Raw genomic sequence first — 17,330 nt, 5'->3', positions numbered from 1 at the left:
AATTAGAAAAACTTTAGGAAAAAATCAAGAAAGGAAAGAAGTGAAATTCTATAAAGTTACTGCTGCATCTAGTGTTGTACAGGGTTCCAAATCGTGGACAGTAAACAAAACAAGAAAAGTTACATATATAAGCAGCAGAGATGAAGTTCAAGAGAGATTTGAGGTACTATAATAATGAAATGGATAAAACAAAGATTGAATCTACAAGATTAGATTAAAAAATCTTCCCAGTTGTATGACAAGACAGAAGACAATGGAATGAAGCGGATGTATCATGTTGGTAGAATGACAGAAAATAGAGTGCTTAAAAAAGAAAACAAATTATCGGCCGGTAGGAAAGAGAGATCTACGTAGATCTCGTAAGAGATGGCTGAATGGATGGACGTTAGAGACCGGAACAAGTGATTATAACACCTAATCCTTGGAAGAACATGACGATGATGATGATGCGTGTAAGCCGAGAATTGTTTACCATGAGGTGCAAGAATATCGCCGAAGTCCTGTTGTGCTGTAAGTGTGCGGCGGTTAACAATCAAAGGGGTTCCATTATGAAAACAAATGGCACCCCAGACCATCACGCCTGGTTATCTGGCCGTCTGGCTGGCGACATTCAGATTGGAATCCCAGTGCCGTCCGTTGCGTCTGGAGGCACGTCTTCTGTAGATATCTGGCTCAGTTCGAAGTGGGACTTACGACTGAAGACAATTCTACCCCAATATCTGATTTTCCAGACCAAAGACGTGTCTGAGGACGCCATGAACAGTAGTGGGATGCAAAACCGACTGTCTCCGACGATATGGCCTGACAGCCAGGAGTGCCATTCCCTTTCGTAGCAGGACCCCTTTGTTGTCATCCCCGTCACCCTTACGAAACAGTCGTACGTCGCTGATATTCTACGCCCTGTCTCCCCGTCTTGTTTCCATCCTAGGCTTACATTTCAGCAAGATGATGTCCAACACTAGGCGAGAGTTTGTACTTTTTATCCTCGCGCTTGCCAAACCCTACCTTCGCCAGCAAGGTCGCAGGAACTCTCTCCAACTTAGAATGGTTGCACAGATTATAGGCAGTGGCCTCCAACCAGCTCGGTATTTTGACGATCTAACACGCCAACTGGACAGGATTTGGCACGATGTCGCTCATAACAACATCCAATAACACTGTCATTCAAAGCTAACCCGATTCATGGCTTACATAAGGGCCAGAAGAGGGCCAATGCGTTACTAACTTGTTCACTTTGTGAAACTCTTTCTCTTGAATAAATCATCCAATTTTCCTAAAACTGCAGTTATTTCTTTGCCTGTAGATGCATATCATCACGTTATATAGAGATACAGCGTCGCTTGTCTACTACCTTTTACAATAATTGATCATCTGTTTTTGAGTTAGCAAACTGCACTAACAGTGTTCCATCATTACAGGTGGCGTCTTCGTAGTTCTGCTGTGTGGTCTCGCCATCGCTGTAATCGTAGCGATATTCGAGTTCTGCTACAACTCCAAGAGAAACACGCAGTCAGAACTGGTGAGTGCTCGCTTTAATAGTTAAACCTAAGATTTCTTTTTCCTACTGTGAAACACGTTTCCTCGCTCCTTCTTTCTTTTCTCGCTCTGCTATCTGACGTTATGCACAGTGTTTCCTGTATTTTTCTTTTTCATCATCTGCTTTCAAAAGACATGCGATTTTTTTTCTGTCGTCCATGAGCAGACAGATTTTAGCGGAATTAATTAACGACGTACCTGTGAATCTTTGGCCTCGACATATGTAGTGAAGGAGCACGTAAGCTTGATTGATCTACGATGAACTCCATTGCGTGATATACACAATTATTGATTGAAGGAAGATTAGATTGCGGAAGTCATTTCCATGAAGATCCTGGTGTAAATGAACATGGTAAGGATGAAATTTATGACGTTTAAGAATACGCTGTGCACTTGATTTCGACACACCAACTTCACGTTCAATTTGACGTGTGTTGATTTGAGGATTCACAGCTATGTTAGCGAGCACAGCAACTTCAGCACGTTCATCTGTGGGTGTTCTAGGACGATGTCGAGGTCTTGGATTTAAGCTTCCCGTTTCACGTAGACGAGATGCGAGACGACCAAACATCCGGCGCGAAGGCGATGGCTTGTCAGGGAATCGTCTTCTGTACAGTCGTTCTGCCTAAACAGCATTTTAGTAACAGCTTTTTAGTAACGGATTAACGCAAAGCGAAGTTAACTTTGTGACTAACGTTGCGGTACACAGATATGTTACAGAACCGCATCACCCCTAGCCTATGGAATAAATACCTGCTGGAATGTACGACGTTAATGCAGGATGGCAGCAGACCGTATTATTCGTTTCGGACCTCTTGATAAGTATGGAGGTGTGATTACACATGTAAATCACATCGCGATTACGGGGAGCATGGTGTTCACGCCTAAGCCACAGGACGTGCGCTAGCAGCGCATGTCGGGTGTTTCAAGCGTCAACTTCGCGTCTCAGTATCTCGGGATGTAATGGGAACATTGCGATGCAATAATCGCCATTGTGTATGTGCTTTGTCATGCTATGGATTGCTGAAGAAAAAATATAGGAGGCCCATTTAAAAAAAACATAAGTTCGTCTTAAAAAACACATATGCTTTCGTTTTAGAATGTTTCCAAATATGTACATTCATGGGCCCCAGCCCTACATTCATACCGGTGAAAGTCGTTTTCCAATAGCTGTTATTGTTCCAGAGATATTTTGGGTGGACAAGATAGCTGGTACACCCTGCGTATATATATATATATATATATATATATATATATATATATATATATATATATATATATATATATATATAAGCAGCCCTAGTACAGACATGATCGGTTCGTTTCTGGCTGAACATTTATTGACACATTATTAGCGTCGTAGGTGTAAGGGATTCGAATATGTGGATATTTTGTACACGAGGAAGCTGGTCCGACGAGCTGGTAGGACGGGTGGCACCTGCTGTCTGTCGTGGTTGCAGCGCGCGACGCCGGCGCCGCACCAGTCGCTGTGCGCCGAAATGGCGGAGGAGCTGTGCTTCGCGCTGCGCTGCCGCGGCTCGCGCCAGCGGCCGGCGCTCAAGCGCCAGTGCTCCAAGTGCGCCCCCGCCGCCTCGGGCGCGCCCTACGTCCCCGCCGTGCTCGACCTGCCGCCGGCCAACGGCCTGCGCTCGCACGTGAGTATAGCTATGAGGCTCTGCTGGCTGCAGCCACTGCACTGCACTGCCCGGCTGGGTCTGACGTCACTCCCCACCGCGCTGCCGGCGAGCGCGTGCGGCGTCTGCAGAGCTGCGCACCGCACCCCCCCCCCCCCCCCCCCCGCCACACACACACACACTGTGTTTAAAATACAGAGAATTTCGTAAAACTTTCATCCGATCTGACAAGACAGTATGTTTTACAGCAGTGGGTCCCAAGCTGGAGTAAAATGAATGTTTTCTGAGAGGTAAAAACAAAGGGGTTCGACTGTGTTTTTATCACTCACTCACGCTCACTCACTCACTGGTCATACCGGACTCGAGAGTCCATTACCGCAGCAACGTATTTTCGCCATCTGTCCCTGTCTTGGGCTATTTCCTTCCATTCACCTTCAATACCTAGGCTCCTCAAATCATCCTTCACATTGTCCTCGTATCTATCACGAAATATTAATTTTTAAAATATCACTAAAATTTCATAATACTGAAATTGTTGTTTCAAAAGCAACTAGTAGTTACATGGTTTTCTAATACTAGCATTAACGCGTGTCACTCTGTGGCTGAAGTTACAGCTTGCAGTCAAGTATGAAACTTCCTGGCACATTCAAACTGTATGCCGGACCGAGACTCGAACTCGGGACCTTTGCCTTTCGCAGCCTCTACCATTTTTTTTTTTTAAGGCTAAAACTGTGTGCTGGACCGAGACTCGAAATCGGGACCTTTACCTTTCGCACGCAAGTGCTCTACCAACTTTCTTTTATTCCAGTTATATCAATTGTAATATAAATAGTAAAGAAAATGACTGTGTTGAAAATAAAAAAAGCTAATGAACGGTACTCGATCCAGCGACCCAGTGATTACGGAGCTTTTTTGTTTTTTGTTTTTTCTTTTTTACCATCTTCTTTTAATTTTTTCAAGTGCTCTAACAACTTTTTTATTTTTATTTTTTTATTTTTTTCAAAGAGAAAAAACACTTGTTACATGAGCAAAATTTGAAGGTAATGAGAAAACAAATAAAAACCTCTTGTGTATGAAAATAAAAGACGACGTTTTTCATAACATAACACAATATCCCTTGAAAACGTAAAACATAAATAGATAGCTGTATTTCCGCAACATCCTTTTTTTCTCTTTTTGTTAACGTAAATGAGTATACAGTCTCACCATCAGCAGCAACCCAACTTTTTTATGTTATTTTTTGGGGGAGCACAGGAGAAAAAAACAAATAGGCTGCAGATAGAGAGCTGTGCGTGAGAAGGATAAACATGTGTAAGGAAAAAAAAAGAAATCTTAGAAGAGGAGGAGAAAAGAGAAGTGAAATAAATTAGGAATACTCTCCGCGCCATGCTCCTCTTTGGCACGCCATCAGAACAAAGTGCATTCTATCATTGACCATGAAAAGGGGAACGTGGGCATTTTAAATGTTCAAATGTGTGTGAAATCATATGGGACTTAACTGCTAAGGTCATCAGTCCCTAAGCTTACACACTACATAACCTAAATTATCCTACCGTATGAGCTACCCAAGCACAACTCACGCCCGGTCCTCACAGCATTACTTCCGCCAGTACCTCGTCTCCTACATTCCAAACTTCACAGAAGCTCTCCTGCGAACCAAGTCTTCGAAGGAAGCACTCGAGCTACGAACTCACCACATCCAGAAACACATAGTCCCAATATATGAATATCGATTACTTTTGAAAATTGCATATGGGGCCTGAAGATGGCATAATGGATTGCCATAACTGGTAGCGAAAATAAAATAGCCGGCCGGTGTGGCCGTGCGGTTAAAGGCGCTTCAGTCTGGAACCGCGTGACCGCTACGGTCGCAGGTTCGAATCCTGCCTCGGGCATGGATGTGTGTGAGGTCCTTAGGTTAGTTAGGTTTAATTAGTTCTAAGTTCTAGGCGACTGATGACCTCAGAAGTTGAATCGCATAGTGCTCAGAGCCATATGAATCATTTGAAAATAAAATAACATGTCAACTTCAGGGCAATTTGGTGAATTTCATTGTTAAATGTGCGATCATCCGCTGTCTCATATCCACAATGGGTCAACGTAGACTAATATAGAGAGTCAGGTATCACTCGTTATGTACTGAGAATTGCTACATCATTCTGCAAGAAAAACTGTTAGAAAAAAGTAGTACCAACTGCCACATTGGCTCATTGGTTTCTGGTTCAGTGAAACATCTACAAGAGGTAAATCCTTAATCTTTCGTCATGGTCGGGCTTTGGGGTTGGTGAATGGTGGGCATGGTGTGTTTGTATGGGGGGAGGGGGAGGGTAGAGGGTGGAGTTGGTTTTGGCCAGTAACTGTTTCTACTTGGGAGTAACAGTATCAGAAGGTTTGGAAACCACTGTTCTATTAGGTTGATGCGTATGCCAGTAGCGTTTTACCATACGTTTTAATGAACACAACAGATACACTTAACAGAAGCTTTACTCATCAGTAATATATTCTCCTTCACTAAGTACAAAAGTCTTCCAACGGTGGGGTAGATTTTCGATTCCGCGACTGTAGAAATCACGTGGTCTTGGGGCGCTTCAGAAATTACCTTGACGTCTATCGGTTTCATCCTGTCATTATAACGCATTGAGTTCTGTCAGTTAGAATGTCATGGATCCATTCAGAAGTCTGATCTGACAATAGGTATGCGCGTATTTTGTGGGACAGTACTGAATGGCTTCTGGAAGTGGAGGACACGATATCGACCAAGGTCTTTTCTGTACGGCGTTCTGGATTCCGTGGACCAGAGAGCGAACTTTGTATCACGAGATCTGTGTTTACGGCACACATGTTTGTATTTATAGAACAGACTTTTAAGGACCGAGGAACGTCATAACGTGTGAGAGCAGAACGTGTTCCATATCTCTTCCACGTCTGCCTGTAACTGCGTGCATCATTTCGACGACCCATCTTGAAAACAATAATGACCTGCGCCTCTTCGATGTTCCGGTGACCTACGATGTGCTACTGCAAGTTCATTCACATAATCTCTGTGGAAGCTTACTGGAATCTCATCGGGTCCAGATTCCTTTCCACTATTGAGCGATTTTAGTTGATTTTATAGTCCGCGTACTATTATCTCAGTACCTGTCATTTCGTGCATTGAATGCAAAGAGTAATCGTAACACGATTCTCCACGATGAAGCAATTCCGAAATACTGAATTCAGTACTTCGTCCTTCTCTCTGTCATCTTCTGTTCTAGATGGGGTGACATTTAATTTAAGCAACGAAGCTAAGCGAGTACCTGGGCGGCTGTTGTCAGCTACCGAATAATTCAGTTGCCTTTAGCGATCCCCTTAGTGTAGTTAGACCTTGCGCGGTGCCGCAGTGGTGAGCACATTGGACTCGCGTTCAATAGAATGACGGGTCGGATCCCCATCTAGCCGTCCAGATTTAGGTTTTCCGTGACTTTCATCAATTAGTTAAGGCCGGGATGTATCTTGTAAAAGGGCACTGTCGATTTCTTTTGACATCCTTAAAACTGACAGAGTTTGTGCTCCGTCTCTATTGACCTCGTTCTCCATGGGACGTCAGACCTTACTCTTCCTTTTGGTGGAGCTAGCTCACTCGCTAGCTCCCCCTTCCTAGACTCAGTGTACGTTGAGACGAGATGGTGAAAATTAAACAACAAAATGAGCTTTGCTTTCTCCGTTCCAATATTTTCTATTTAATGATAACTCCTGGTCGCTCTTTCCGTAAGGATCATGGTACTGTCTCATCGATGGACCGATCGCAAGGAGCGTACGGATCTCGTGTCGTACCATCTGCCTCCAAGATCTCACGATATATAATTTTATTTTGGTAGGAGTTTCTAAAAAGAGTTCGTCTCTGTGCGTTATTTAAAAAAAAAAATGGTTCAGATGGCTCTGAGCACTATGGGACTCAACTGCTGAGGTCATTAGTCCCCTAGAACTTAGAACTAGTTAAACCTAACTAACCTAAGGACATCACAAATATCCATGCCCGAGGCAGGATTCGAACCTGCGACCGTAGCGGTCTTGCGGTTCCAGACTGCAGCGCCTTTAACCGCACGGCCACTTCGGCCGGCGCGTTATTTTCCTATAGTTTTGGCTCAGAAGGCATGCAACTTTTTTATGTTTTTTAAGTTTTCACAAAAATGATCAAGAAATGATTCATAAGTGAATAAATATGTATTCTTCGCTGTTGTTTACAATTTCTTCCCAATGTTCAACAAACTGTTCGGCGTCTCGGCAGTAGAAATCACCGAGTTGGCAAGCTAAGCCACGTCATTATTAAAAGAAACCCCATACAGTTCATTCGAGAGGGATCGTAACAAATTCAAATCGAAAACGCCGCGACGGAAGAATACGGAGGATGTGGCAGCTCGTTCCATCCAAGCGTTTGAACGACTTCCTTGGCGATGTGATGCCGACGTAGTGTTCCAAAAGAGCGCCGTGTCGCCACTCAGGCTTAGATGAGTCGTTGAAAATCTTCGACGTAAAGTTCGTCATCCACTGTTTCGTTCCGATAAAGGAATTCATGGTGGGTCATGTATATCTTTGAGGTCAAAACTGCCGTCTTTGAACCCCTTAAACCAATTTTGAGGTGTCCTAAGATACATTATTTCTTCGCCATACACTTTACAAGTGCCTCGAGCAGCTCCGTCGTTTTGGCAGCTCGAATCAACGCAAAAAACAGAAGGTGTCGAAAACGCTCTTTCGTGTCGAGTTGACATTTCCGTTTTTTTTTTTTTTTTTTTTTTTTTTTTTTTTTTTTTTTTTTTTTTTGTCATCTGTATTCTGTCAGGTTTCATGCGGCTCTTCATCTCAGAGTAGCGCTTGCAATTTACGTCCTCAATTATTTGCTGCATGTATTTCAACCTCTGTTTTCCTCTACAGTTTTTATCCTCTACAGATCCCTCTAGTCAGCCATGGACTCTAACCGCAAAGTCGTAACAGATGTCTTACCATCCTGTCCGTTCTTCTCGTCAGTGTTTTCCATAAATTACTTTCCTTGCCGATTCTGCGCAGAACCTCTTCATCGCTTTCCTTATTAGTCCACCTAATTTTCAACATTCTTCTGTAGTACCACATGTCAACTGCTGCGGTTCTCTTCTTTTCCGGGTTTCCCACAGTCAGTGTTCACAGTCACATAATGCTGGCCTCCTCTTGGCCAAGAATGCCCTTTCTACCAGTGCTAGTCTGCTTTTTACGTCCTCCTTACTCCGTCTGTCAGATGTTATTTTCCCAACTAGGTAGCAGAATTCCTTAACTTCATTTATTTTGCTACCTAGGTAGCAGAATTCCTTAACTTCATTTACTTCGTGAACACCAACCGTGTTCTCATTTCTGTTGTTTCTTGTTATTTTCGCCTTTCTCCGATTTGATCTCAACCATATTCCATACTCGCTAGATTGTGCATTCCATTCAATCCATTCATCTTCGTTTTAATGGCCTGAAAAGAACAGAAAGTATGTCTGTATAAAAAAACTAAACACACTATTTTGCAGAGCACATAATAATTCTCTATCGAATAACATAATCTGGATTGCCAAACCATGTTGTTTTTCAAGCAACTCTTCAATTAAAAAATAGCCTAGACTTATGAGCCACCGCAGCACAACGTTTTCTGACATGCAACGCCGTATAGGGACGGCACTGAATGCAGTAACTGTAGACTGCTCGCAAAAGTAGGGGATGAGTTTGACTGTCGTTTGGGTGCTTGCCACGCAGGAGCGTGGAGGCCACACTGAACATTTGTGAAAGACAAATGAAAACTTTGATCCTTAAGCATTGCAGTAAAAAGTATGTACGTAAAAGACATACCCTTGTAAAATAGGATGGCTCTTTTAAAAATAAAAGCTTCGCCTAAGTTAAAAATCTACCGTAAGTTTCTTTCTTCATTCAAGTAGAGGGTATAGTCTTGTGAAATTGGGTGTATCGTTCTGAAACACCTACGCTATGACTTACTGAAGTTGTTAAGAAGTAAGGAAGAAGGATTTTAAAACGGGTTAGAAAGACTTTGCCTGGTCTGTTTAGTACTTACGTGATATAACTAACAGATACTTCCAACAAAACAGCCGTGTGGTAAGCGGAAGAAGGACAATCGAATGTTTATGATACGCTGATGACATGGTGTTACTAAGTCAAAATGAAGTTAAAAGAACTATCTGTATCTTAAGAGAGAATGATGATAAATAAGAAAAGTATTATGGCAATGTATTTACAAGCCAAGCAAAGAAGGTAGGAGTAAATGTTTGTGATGAATTAGTGGAACAAATTAATATGTTTAGGTACGTAGGATCCTAAATAACAGTAACATGATAAATAATGAAGAAATAAAAACATGAATATTTATAGCAAAGAAATGAAGCAGGATAGTTGTCGTTTGAATACACATATATGTAAAATATTGGTGCAATGTTGTTTTTTTTTATGAAGTTTTGCCCCGATAGTGCTGAAACGTGGAAACTCCGATGTAGAAAGGAGAAATATCGAGAGGCTTTTGTGATTTGGATTTGGAAAGCAATAGAAGTCTCGTGACGTCTGCCATTGTAGCCGAAGTCGCGAACGCACGTTTGTGCGCTGGCGCTTGACTCGGAATTGGGCCGGTTAGGATCCTGGTGGTGACTGATATTTTCATTAATTGTATTAGGCCGCAAGGGGAGGAATGGTGATTGCGTACAGTACCTGATCACTAGTCTTTGCGCCAATGTCTTGGATTAAATTCCACACTTCTCCGGAGTGTCTTGTGAAATGAGGGTGTGATACACTGCTGATGTTGACCCGTCCTTCGGATAGGGATGTTAATCTCCGTGGCCTCCTTGGCACTACTCGAGAAAAGGAGGTTATGTACCGGCACCAGGTTTCATGCTCTCCCTTCTCCCGTCGCCATCATACAACAGAGACAGAACTACACTATACACGCATCCATTAAACTCACCTATAGTGTACAAACACACATACGACACTATTCTCACATATTGGCGTGGAAAGGGGACAACGCGCGCGGAAGAACAACAATCTTTGCGGCAGGAAACCACGGCAGACAACGTTAACATTTTTAATCCAGATTTAGGGAATGACGAATTTTGGTTGGCTGGTTGGTTGGTTGGTCGATTCCAGGGAGTGGACCAAACAGCCAGGTCATCGGTGCCATCGGATTAGGGAAAGATACGGAACCGAAGTCGGCCGTGCCCTTTCAAAGGAACCATCCTCGAACTTGCCTGAAGCGATTTAGGGAAATCACGGGAAACCTAAATCAGAATGGCCGGACGCGGCTCTGAACCGTCGTCCTCCGGAATGCGAGTCCATTGTGCTGGCAACTGCTCCACCTCGCTCGGTGACGAATTTGCTTGCATACGGTATTGAACGTTTGTATACAGTAAGCCTGTCGTTATCTCACCATTGCTCCTGCAGTTAATCTACATCTGTACACAGAGGCAAAAATGTTAAGCACCTACTACGAGAGAATAAAATGAAGTGAACTACACGCGTTGGCAGTTATGTGTTTTCTTTTCAGTAATTACAAATTCTAATTAAACGAACAACAAGGAAATCTGAAGTACGAACACACTCTTAGTCAGTTATCAGTGTACGAGCATATTCTGTTTCAAAGGGTGTAATACAGACTATGAATTTCCCCTGATTCTAATGATCGGTTAGGGCTGCAAAACTAGATACTGGCAACGGGGTAGAGTTGATGTCTCAATTGGTCTTGTGCGTGCGTTGTAGGCGACATAGCGGGAGATTTTGCCGACCTGCAAGTACTTCAACATCAAGCAGAAAGTCCATACTGTTGCCATTTTCCTGTTGAAAGGCCAATTCCAAATTTATAATTACCGTTAATTCTCCGAAATTATTCATCGGATTTCGGAGATGAATCACCGGTGAATTTGTTGAGTTAATTTCTAAGACATTAATAGAATCGTTACCACTGCTCAATTCAAAAAACGAAGAACCAAGCAGCCATGTTTTGAAACTTTGCGAAGTTGTATCGGTATGTCTGCAGTTAATATTGCTACAACTTAAGTCTTTATGTACGTTCGGGATTAATCCCTAACAATTTACGTGATTGGGAATAGAATTATGGTTTCGTAAACGAGAAATAGCACACTAGGTCATGAGGTTACAGTACCTTCACAGTTCCCTGATTAGTTCAAGTGATACTCGGTGCCCACTCATACTCTGGAATTAGGGATAACTCCGTTGCATCATTCCACACGTTGGCAGGATCTTCCTCTAGTGCCGCCAAACACGCAAAAGACGGTCATCAGAAGCAGAGCACAAACTGAGATTTATCACCGAAAGTGATGAGACGCCACACGTCATCCAACTATGATTCCAAAGTACAGAGTCACTCCAGTCGTCTATGTCGTGAAAGCAAAAGCCTACGCACTGGATTACGATTTGTTAGCCAAGCTTATTTATCTGTCGTTTTGTGGGACTAACTGAGGGTGTCGAAGAGAGTCCATTGTTTCTGCCCGGTTAGAAGGGACAGAGAATATGACACCAGTCTGTAGTGAATGGAGTGAAATAAATACACAATCTGGCAAAATCGAAATATCTCGTTGGTGTAACATTCTGTTTTCTTCTTTGACCGACTAATCGTATTTCATTTGGATACAAAATCACACATTCATGCATAAGGCAGCAAATCAGTTGTATGTTCAAATTCCAAATTTCTGATTACTGTTATTTCTCCGAAATTATTCATCGGAATTCGGAGATGAAACACCGTTGAAATTGTTCATTTCGTTTCTACGACATTTACTCCAAACGTTACTACTGCTCCATTCAAAATACCAACTTGGAACCGATATGTCTGTAGTTAATATTGCTACAACGGAATTACTTCTTAGCAACTTACGTGAGTGGGAAGAGGATTATGATTTTGTAAACAGATCTGACAAAATTGGACATTATCAATTTACATAACTAATAGCGTGCGATGTTATGAAAGTCAGGTGGGATAAGGCTTGGCAATGTGTGATCGACACCTGATGCTTACACAAAGTTAGTACAGTGTGAAATAAAACATAGAAGCCCTCACAATTTATTCTGAAAGGATACGGGTGTGAGTTAGATACACTATGTGATCAAAAGTATCCGGACACCCCCAAAAACATATTTTTTCCATATTACGTGCATTGTGCTGCCACCTACTGGTGGTTACTCCATATCAGCGACATCAGTAGTCATTACACATCGTGAGAGAGCAGAACGGGGCGCTCCGCGGAACTCACGGACTTCGAACGTGGTCAGGTGATTGGGCGTCACTTGTGTGTAAGCGAGATTTCCACACTCCTAAACATCCCTATGTCCATTGTTTCCGAAGTCATAGTGAAGTGGAAACGTGAAGGGACACGTATAGCACAAAAGCGTATAGGCCGACCTCGTCTGTTGACTGGCAGAGACCGCCGACAGCCGGCCGCTGTGGCCGAGCGGTTATAGGTGCTTCAGTCCGGAGTCGCAGGCTCGAATCCTGTCTGGGGCATGGATGTGTATGATGTCCTTAGGTTAGTTAGGTTTAAGTAGTTCTAAGTCTAGGGGACTGATGACCTCAGATATTAAGTCCCATAGTGCTTAGAGCCATTTGAACCATGTGAACTGCCGACAGTTGAAGACAGTCGTAATGTGTAATAGGCAGACGTCTACCCAGACCATCACACAGGAATTCCAAACTGCATCAGGATTCACTCCAAGTACTATGACAGATGGGTTGGAGGTGAGAATACTTGGATTTCATTGTCCAGCGGCTGCTCATAAGCCACACATCACGCCGGTAAAAGCCAAACGACGCCTCGCTTGGTGTAAGAGCGTTAATACTGGACGATTTAACAGTGGAAAAACGTTGTGTGGAGCGGCGAATCACAGTACACAGTGTGGCGATTCGGTGACGGGGTGTGGGTATGGCGAATGCCCGGTGAACGTCATCTGCCAGCGTGTGTAGTTCCATTAGTAAAATTCGGAGGCGGTGGTGTTATGGCGTGGTCGTGTTTTTGATGGAGGGGGCTTGTACCCCTTCTTGTTTTGCGTGGCACTATCACAGCACAGGTCTACATCGATGTTTTAAGCACCTTCTTGCTTCCCACTGTTGAAGATCAATTCGGGGATGACGATTGCATCTTTCAACATGACACGGCACCTGTTCAGAATGCACGGCCTGTGGCGGCGTTGTTACGCGAAAATAACGTTTCTTTCATGGACTGGCCTGCACAGAGTAATGACCTGAATCCTATAGAACACCTTTGGGATGCTTTGGAACGGCGACTTCGTGCCAGGCCTCACCGACCGATCGACATCTCTCATCAGTGCAGCACTCCGTGAAGAATGGGCTGCCACTCACCAAGAAACCTTCCAGCACCTGACTGAACGTATGCCTGCGAGAGAGGAAACTGTCATCAGGGCTAAAGGTGGGCTAACACCATATTGAATTCCAGTATTACCGATGGAGGGCGTCACGAACTTGTAAGTCGTTTTCAGCCAGGTGTCCGGATACTTTTGATCACATAGCGTATGTGACGAGTCCTAAGAATTAACATCCTGTACATTATCAGGTAATTGGAGTGGGTGTACAAGAACGAATCTGACAAGATTGTGAAATAAATCATGTCTAGGTACTCTCCCACCATTCACCTTAGTTGTTTTGTAATAGTCTTTTTCTCCACTTCAGTTGTTACGTACCTCGCCTTTTCCCATCTTGGACTAGCCTTCTCTTTCGTGGTTTACTGGGATCTGGCTTTCTCAAGATCAAAGTTCAATATTACTTTTGCTAGACTTTCTTCTGGTTTCATATCGATGTGCTCCAGCCATTTTGTTCTCTTCGATGTTGTTCATTCGTTAACTGAATAAATACTTAAATCACCTCTGATGTCTTCTTTCCTTATCTGTTCATTCCGAGTGCAACGTTTCGATCGTCTCGTAGCTTCCACTTCAGTGCCCTATATAGGCCTTTCGTTTCGGTTTCGTGATGTCCGTGACTCTGAGATGTGTATCAAAACTGGAGAATCAATTGTGTTATGATACGAGTATTTTAATTTCGACTGATTGCTCATGTTGTTGCGTAGTGGTTGTGTACTATACTAAACATCATATAATATTTATTTAATATATACCGTGTGTCTCATGAAGGTTCCCATTACTTTTCACGAATAATTCATTGGCGGATCAGCAACTAAGGCAGTAATTATTTTGACCAGAGTCGTTTTATTTCTATATATGTGTGATGTTTTTTAGTTATCTTTTGCGATTTGCTACTGGTTTCCGGGTCGCAGCACCATTTTCGGTCAGTCATTCCTGCCGCCAACCAATCTGTCAGGCTGGGATCCGGCATCACTTCCGGTCATAGGCAAACTAAACTGTAGCAAACGCTTAAACTGTTAGCATATTTTGTTTCCAAAATAAATACTCAGAAAAACATTTTCAGCAAGTTGCTTACGTCACAACCTAAGGTCCTAAACCTTGGTAAATTTAATGCTATTTTGGAACTCACAGATCCTTTTCCTTTACGAGCCATAACCTTTGCCTTTCTGTCATAAATATTAAAATTATACTCCTTGCATGTCTGGTCCTCTCATTATTGTAACGTTATGTGGTCATCGACGAACTTCATGGTGAGTGACATTAAGTTTTCCTGGCGTATCTTGAAATGCTCTCGGGTATTCGGCTGGGTGGCGTCATCCAAATTGTTCCCTGTTTCGGCTAACTTGCTGCCATATTTAGTTAGTCCTGATGCCTATCTTTCGCTGAGCGCTGTCATATAAATCATATTACCTAGAAGCGCCTCCAATCCGGCATCATGAACTCGGTGGCACAGGTAAACAAACCGAGGACAGTGGCCCGGGTTCTGACAGTGTACTTCCGCTCCACCTCACACACATGGCACTGTGGGCCCATAATCGTCAGCAGCGAAATGGGTGAGGGAAGTTGGAGGGGTACATAACACGGCAACTAGCGGAATAATCCCTGAAGATTGCAAAAAACCGTATTATACTGACAAGTGTGGGGCTTTACGAAGTGACTGTTCCACTTGGTACAGTTGGTGGGTATTGGCATGTACTTCATTACCCAACAATGAGAGCTGGTTAGTATTTCACTAGGTTGGTGCGAAGTTTGTTGGTGGACAGATGAAGCAGAAACGTAGATTGCGAGAGACAGATGGCAACAGTAGGTGTTCGATATGGAACAGGTTAGTGGAACTTGATTCGTGAAAATATTTCCGCTGAGTCTTGACTGTGAGGTTGCAATTACCAACAGCAATTAAAAATTACAGCCTCAGCGAGACGTGTCTTCGTTTAATCAGTGTTTGGTGGTTGTTGATCCAGTTTTGAAGAAAACCACTGGAGTTTATTGGTGAATCTATTCAGGAATCCAAACGAAATATACTATGATGTATTGATGGAATTTTGGAAACTGATTTGATTTCATACATATAATACTAGGAAAACAGTGCTGGATTTTAGCGTGAAGTGATAGCCGGCCGCTGTGGCCGAGCGGTTCTAGGCGCTTCAGTCCAGAACCGCGCTGCTGCTACAGTCGCAGGTTCGACTCCTGACTCGGGCATGGATGTGTGTGATGTCCTTAGGTTAGTTAAGTTTAAGTAGTTCTAGGTCTAGGGGACGGGTGACCTCAGATGTTAAGTTCCATAGTACTTAGAGCCACGTCCGGCCATCCTGATTTAGGTTTTCCGTGATTTCCCTAAATCACTCCAGGCAAATGCCGGGAAGGTTCCTTTGAAAGGGCACGGCCGACTTCCTTCCCCGTCCTACCCTAATCCGATGAGACCGATGAACTCGCTGTCTGGTCTCCTCCCCCAAACAACCCAAAACTTAGAGCCATTTGAACCATGAAGTGATAACTAACTGTTGGACTGTGTGTTTGGCAGCGCGGCAGCCTGGGCGTCCCGATCGAGCTGCCGCTGCACCTACAGCACCGGCACAGCCACGCCCACAACCACAACCACGGGCACGTGCACAGCCACAGCCACGGGCACCACGCGGCCGACTACGACCCCCCCTAGTGGCAGGCGGAGGCGGCGGGGACGAGCACGGACGCGGACAGTGGCTCCGGGGCGCCGCCCTCGCCCGCCAGCTCGGCAGACACCGCCACCGCCGCCGACCGCTGCGTCGTGCCCGACCCGCTGCACGACTACTGCTCGGCCAGCCTCGTCTCGCTGGCCATGGCGCGCGCCCACGAGCGCCTGAGGGCAGCCGCGACCAGCCCGCCGCGCCTCGACACCGCCAGGCTCTGACCCAGCTGCCGCCGACACCAGAGTGGGAGACGCCGCCGGGCGTCGGGGGTCCGCGCTGGGACACTGTGCGTCCGTCAACCAAAGTGTGGTGATACCTGCTGGACAACTGCAGTGAGCAACCATTTCCTGGAGTGCAGAGCTGCATTTTTTCCTCCAGCATCATCTCGAGGATGTCCATTACAGGTCTACATTGGGATCCAGCTCGGTTCTCAACCCAAGAGTCACCACTCTAGAAAGACGCAATGGGCATCTTCCCTGATATGTGGAGCCGCTTCTTTTTCTCCAGCTTCAACGGTATATCACTGTCCTGCACAGTTCCACATTGGGACTCAACATATCTGCCCAAATGTGGTCATCAGAAAGACACAGTGGGCAACAGTTTCCTGGCATGTAGACCTACTTCTTTTCCTCCAGTCTTAAGGATGTACTGCATTGCTGTACATTACATGTTCACTTTGCGAAGAAGCATGTACGTCAGCTCAAGAAAGGTGCCTCTCACGAGACAGATGCAGTGACCCTCGTTCCATGGAAGGTGGAGCTGTCTGTTTTCATCCAACCTCATCTAAAGGACTGCCTACACTAATTTCATCACAGTCCACAGTCAAACCCTGTAGTACGATCAGACCGATAGTGGTGCATGTCGTTAGACACAGTGAGCAACCAGATACTGGAATGTAGAGCTGCATCCCCATACATAGAAAATACTGCTCCACTGAACCTCACAGGTATACACTAGAGTCTGGCATTTCTTTATGCGGATGAGCTATGTACATTGTTGGATTGATGGAGAGGTCAACTATTCACTAGAATTTGGATATGCTTCTTTTCGTCCAGCTCTATTTCAAGTATTAATTACAACACTGTTTCCTCGCTGAGAGAGACTGCACATGTATCAG

At 44.3% G+C, this 17,330-nt stretch overlaps 1 protein-coding gene across 1 annotated transcript in view; it reads left to right on the top strand.

Annotated features, from left to right (window-relative positions):
• The window catches only part of LOC126456503 (glutamate receptor ionotropic, kainate 1), a 338,468-nt gene extending 321,942 nt beyond the window's left edge, over positions 1-16,526 (top strand). The window contains exons 15-17 of the mRNA XM_050092256.1: positions 1,419-1,519; positions 2,997-3,191; positions 16,347-16,526. Of these exons, the coding sequence (XP_049948213.1) occupies positions 1,419-1,519; positions 2,997-3,191; positions 16,347-16,526 (476 nt within the window). The remainder of the gene's footprint in view (positions 1-1,418; positions 1,520-2,996; positions 3,192-16,346) is intronic.
• Positions 16,527-17,330: the final 804 nt, after the last annotated feature.

This window comes from Schistocerca serialis, chromosome 1, assembly GCF_023864345.2.
Source record: "Schistocerca serialis cubense isolate TAMUIC-IGC-003099 chromosome 1, iqSchSeri2.2, whole genome shotgun sequence".
Lineage (NCBI taxonomy): Eukaryota > Metazoa > Arthropoda > Insecta > Orthoptera > Acrididae > Schistocerca > Schistocerca serialis.
The sequence above is the reverse complement of the archived record's forward strand: the minus strand, read 5'-3'. Positions and strand labels throughout refer to the sequence as shown.